We start from the raw sequence: 5,489 nt of genomic DNA on the forward strand, positions 1-5,489 counted from the left end.
TTGTTTTTTTTTTTTTTTTTTTTTTTTTGAGATGGAGTCTTGCTCTGACGTCAGGCTAGAGTACAGTGGCACGATCTCGGCTCACTGCAACCTCCACCTCCTGGATTCAAGTGATTCTCCTGCCTCAGCCTCTCGAGTAGCTGGGACTACAAGCAAGTGCCACCACGCCCAGCTAATTTTTGTATTTTTAGTAGAGATCGGGTTTCACTATGTTGGCTAGTATGGTCTTGATCTCTTGACCTTGTGATCCGCCTGCCTCAGCCCCCCAAAGTGCTGGGATTACAGGCGTAAGCCGCTGCATCCAGCCCCCTGTTGGGATTTTAACTGTTATCTATAGAACGATATGGGAAGAGGTAGTATCTTTACAAGAGAGGTCAGCCCAGAAAAGGCCATGCCTGTAAATTCAGGCAGACCCACTAGACCATAAGAAGATTTGGGCTACACAATCATCTAATTATTTAAATGCATTGGCATAAAGAAGTTAGTGGTTTCTCATCTCTTTAATGGTACAGCACCTGCAGTTATACCTTCTTTTTTATGAAGATTATTTGTGCCTTCTCTTTTTTCTATGAGTAATTTTTAAAATTAATTTCACCAGGTTTGTGTATATTTTTCTCCTTTTATCAATTAATCAATCAAATATTTACTAAATAAATACTGTAAGGTACAAAACCAGACAAGGCTGGGCATGGTGACTCACGTCTGTAATTCCAGCACTTTTGGAGGCCAAAGCGGGTGGCTCACCCAAGGTCATGAGTTCCAGACCAGGCTGATCAACATAGTGAAATTCCATCTCTACTAAAAATACAAAATTATCCAGGTGTGGCAGTGCCTGCCTGTAATCCCAACTAATTGGGAAGCTGAGGCAGGAGAACTGCTCAAACCCAGGAGGTGGAGGGTGCAGTGAGCCGAGATCACGCCACTGCACTCCAGGCTGGGTAACAAGAGTGAAACTACATCTCGAAAAAAACAAAACAAAACCAGGTAAGACACAGTTTCCACCCTAAAGAGACTCCAGTCTGATTTGAGAAAAATATCTGAATACAGAAAATGGCCACATAATATGATAAAAATCACAGAGAGCATAGATGAATATACCTAATGAGGAAGGGATCAGCAAATAAAACTTCATGAGGAAATTAGTTAAATATGTTACCGTTTAGAATCTTAACCACTGTAATCAATTTTTCTCCATCAAATTAATTTAATCCCTTCCAACTATTTACATCTAGGCCAAATATTTACTTAACATTCTTATGTTATGAGAGGATTTACAACGTCTTTATCTAGCCCTAGACACTTGGCAAAAAATGATGAAGCTGCTACAAGGTAAGAAGGCAGCCTGAGATCATATCAGTAAAGTACATGGCTCTGGAGCTTGGAGGAATTCTGCCTTTAAGATCTGCTCATGGCCGGGCGCGGTGGCTCAAGCCTGTAATCCCAGCACTTTGGGAGGCCGAGGCGGGTGGATCACGAGGTCAAGAGATCGAGACCATCCTGGTCAACATGGTGAAGCCCCGTCTCTACTAAAAATACAAAAAATTAGCTGGGCATGGTGGTGCGTGCCTGTAATCCCAGCTACTCAGGAGGCTGAGGCAGGAGAATTGCCTGAACCCAGGAGGCGGAGGTTGCGGTGAGCCGAGATCGCGCCATTGCACTCCAGCCTGGGTAACAAGAGCGAAACTCCGTCTCAAAAAAAAAAAAAAAAAAATCTGCTCAGCAACCTTTTATTATGAACTAAAAACAATTTTGGGCAACCAAATCAACATTTTTAGAATTCACTAAGGCCCCTAAAGACAGAACTGGTTCATAGTAGTCAAAAATTCTTCCAAACTTACACACAGTGACACAATTGGCCAATTATATTTGTGTAAGAGCTTATGTCTTAGAAATTTCTACCAAGCACTGTTTTATTCTAAGGGAAAGACTGGCAGACACGCTAAGGCAGAGACTCAAATCTCTGGACCTTGGTTCACTTTTGAAGCCACTAAGGGCTCAAAAAAACATTCCCTGAGGTCTCTTCCTGCTGTAATACCAGGATAATATGAGTATTATGCCCAAGTATTAATATAAAGAGGTGACTGAGAAGGCTTTATCTACTTTATTCTCATGTCCTGATGACTTGTTAGATACAAATCTCTTTGGTCTGCCTTCGAGTCACAAAAAAGGACCTGTTGTAAGATTCTGAAGAAGAACACAAGTCAAAGAAACCCACCACACTTACACTCTTCCATTTCAAACCAAAACAAAAGAACAGGAAATAGGTTTTCCAGGGAGAAGAATCTGGTTTCAGCTTTGGAAGTGCCAATTACAAGTAAATGGCTGATATGGTTTGGTATGTCCCCACCCAAATCTCATCTTGAATTGTAGCTCCCAGAATTCCCACACGTCCTGGGAGGGACCCAGTGGGAGGTAACCAGGAATCATGGGGACGGGTCTTTATGGTTTTATAAACAGGAGTTCTCCTACCCAAGTTCTCTTGCCTGCCTCCACTTAAGACATGACTTTGCTTCTCCTCTGCCTTCTGCCATGACTGTGAGGCCTCCCCAGCCATGCAGCACTGTGAGGCCTCCCCAGCCATGTGGCACTGTGAGTCCATAAACCTCTTTCCTTTTATAAATTACCTAGTCTCGAGTATGCCTCTATTAGCAGTTTGGGAAGAGACTAAAACAATGGCAGACGCAAGAATGTAGACGTAGAGACAAAAATGAAGATTGAACATTCAAACTGAGGGCAGGATCTGAGGATTTACCGTCCTCTACTGGCTTTCAAATAACTAACACTTAGCACATTTTACAAACTACACAAGAAGGTGTAGGAGTTAATATACTGCCTCTTCTCTAGCAGTATTTTGGAACAAACACCTTCCCCTTATTTATCCTTTGTGGATATTGTGCAAGGCAAGGCAGAATGGCACTGTATAGAGGCAGTACAAAGGAAATAATATCCAAAAGGAAGTTAGGAGACCTAGGTGCCCTGACCCTGGGGCTATTTGTTTAAAAAGAGTAATAAAGCTGGGTGGGGTGGCTCCCGCCTGTAATCTCAGAACTTTAGGAGGCCAGGGCAGGCGGATCATGAAGTCAGGAGTTCAGCACCAGCCTGGCCAACATGATAAAACCCCGTCTTTACAAAAAATGCAAAAATTAGCCAGGCATGGTGGCATGCGCCTGTAATCCCAGCTACTCCAGAGGCTGAGACAGAAGAATCACTTGAACTTGGGAAGCAGAGGTTGCAGTGAGCCAAGACTGAGCCACTGCTCTCCAGACTGGGTGAAAGAGTAATAAAAGGATTTTTTTTTTAAAAAGGCCAGGCATGATGGCTCACATCTGTACTCCCAGCACCTTGGGAGGCCAAGACAGGCAGATCACAAGGTCAGGAGTTAGACACCAGCTTGACCAAAGTGGTGAAATCCCATCTCTACAAAAAATACAAAATTAGCCAGACGTGGTGTTGTACACCTGTAACCCCAGCTACTAGGGAGGCTGAGGCAGGAGAATCACTTGAACCTGCAAGGCGGAGGTTGAGGTGAGCTGAGGTCACACCACTGCACTCCAGCCCAGCCAAGAAGAGTGAAACTCTGTCTCAAAATAAAAGAAAAACAGGAGACCTAGATTCAAATTCTGACTGTGCTCACTAATGAGCACAATTATCCTAATAAAGTTTCTACATTGTGGTTTACTTTTTAAACAACTAAAGGCTTGGGAAAAAGAATCCTTGAGGCCTCTTCCTACTGTAATATTACAATGAGAGTATTGGTGCCAAAGTATTAACATAAATGGACAAATAAAAATAAATTCAACTGGATACTCACTTAGACACATTGCCCACTACTATTGTTTTCTTTACAAAAAGTCGTGAAGTCTCATCTCCTGTGAGATCGGCATTCCGCTGTTCTGTTTTATGGGAGCCAGCGACACTAGAAGTATCCTGAAAAAGAGTCATAATCAACATGCATTCTCATTTCCAACAATTTTCAGTAGGACAGAAACCACAAAACCATAAAAAGTATAAATGGAATAACTAAGACTTTTTTTAAAAAATTATAAAATTCTTTGGCTTCATGGCACCTCTCAAAGCATTTTAAAAACGCACTGTATTTTGCTAGATACAAAAAAAAGAAAGAAAATGCACTATAAATGGTGCCTAATTTGTACAAAGTTTATATACTGCAATTCCCTGTATGTTTTTAATAGTTACATACATCTGCTTTGGATATGCAAATAGGATTTGGAAGGATACACAATAAACTATTACAATGGTTACTTCTGGGAAATGGGAACAGAAAGAAAGGGGTCAATGGAATTTACCTTCTTTCTAACCTTTTCTAACAGCCAGGTTGGTCTCAAACTCACCTCAGGTGATCCGCCCGCCTCGGCCTCCCAAAGTGCTGGGATTACACGCATGAGCCACTGCACCTAACCTCCTAAATTCTTTTTAACTAAAAAAAGGAAAACACATGTAATATTTGCCCAGGAAAGATACTGGAAAGATAAGGTCAATCCGTACCGGGCATGGTGGCTCATGCCTGTAATCCCAGCACTTTGGGAGGCTGAGGTGGGCAGATCACCTGAGGTTGGGAATTTGAGACCAGCCTGACCAACACGGAGAAACCCCGTCTCTACTAAAAATACAAAATTAGCCAGGCATGGTGGCTCACGCCTGTAATCCCAGCCACTCGGGAGGCTGAGGCAGAAGAATCGCTTGAACACAGGAGGCAGAAGTTGCAGTGAGCTGAGATCACACAACTGTACCCTAGCCTGGGTAACAAAGCAAGACTCCAAAAAAAAAAAAAAAAGGTAAATCCAAACAGTTAAGAAGTCTGACTTCGGGTGGTAGCCTCATGAATGAATTTTCTACTCTTTTTCACTTTTCCATATTTTATTTAACAATTTTCAAAAATGAACATGAGTTAATAATCAGAAAAATAAATGCAAACATATTTTTATCAAAAATAAATCAAACACTTGATGTCTAGGTATGTGGAAAATAACTTGGAAATTTCCGCTATCACAGAACACCTGGCTGAGAAAAATCACTGCTCTAATCCAATAACGACTCTATAATCAAATATTTTATCAAGAAATTCAGAGTAGGCCAGTCTCAGTGGCTCCCACTTGTAATCTCGGCACTTTGAGAGGCCAAGAAAGGCAGATCACAAGGTCAGGAGATCAAGACCATCCTACATGGTGAAACCCCATCTCTACTAAAAATATAAAAAATTGGCCGGGCGTGGTGGCTCAAGCCTGTAATCCCAGCACTTTGGGAGGCCGAGGCGGGTGGATCACGAGGTCAAGAGATCGAGACCATCCTGGTCAACATGGTGAAACCCCGTCTCTACTAAAAATACAAAACAATAGCTGGGCCTGGTGGCGCGTGCCTGTAATCTCAGCTACTCAGGAGGTTGAGGCAGGAGAATTGCCTGAACCCAGGAGGCGGAGGTTGCGGTGAGCCGAGATCGCGCCATTGCACTCCAGCCTGGGGAACAAGAG

General features: G+C 42.6%; 1 protein-coding gene across 9 annotated transcripts in view; it reads right to left on the reverse strand.

The window, feature by feature from the left end:
- YEATS2 (YEATS domain containing 2) overlaps positions 1–5,489 on the reverse strand; it is a 101,471-nt gene that overhangs the window by 75,873 nt on the left and 20,109 nt on the right. For all 9 annotated transcript variants that reach the window (XM_032298454.1, XM_032298458.1, XM_032298460.1 and 6 more), the window contains exon 6: positions 3,812–3,927. In XM_032298454.1, the coding sequence (XP_032154345.1) occupies positions 3,812–3,927 (116 nt within the window). The remainder of the gene's footprint in view (positions 1–3,811; positions 3,928–5,489) is intronic.

This window comes from Sapajus apella, unplaced genomic scaffold, assembly GCF_009761245.1.
Source record: "Sapajus apella isolate SASKATOON/1434 unplaced genomic scaffold, GSC_monkey_1.0 scaffold38, whole genome shotgun sequence".
NCBI lineage: Eukaryota > Metazoa > Chordata > Mammalia > Primates > Cebidae > Sapajus > Sapajus apella.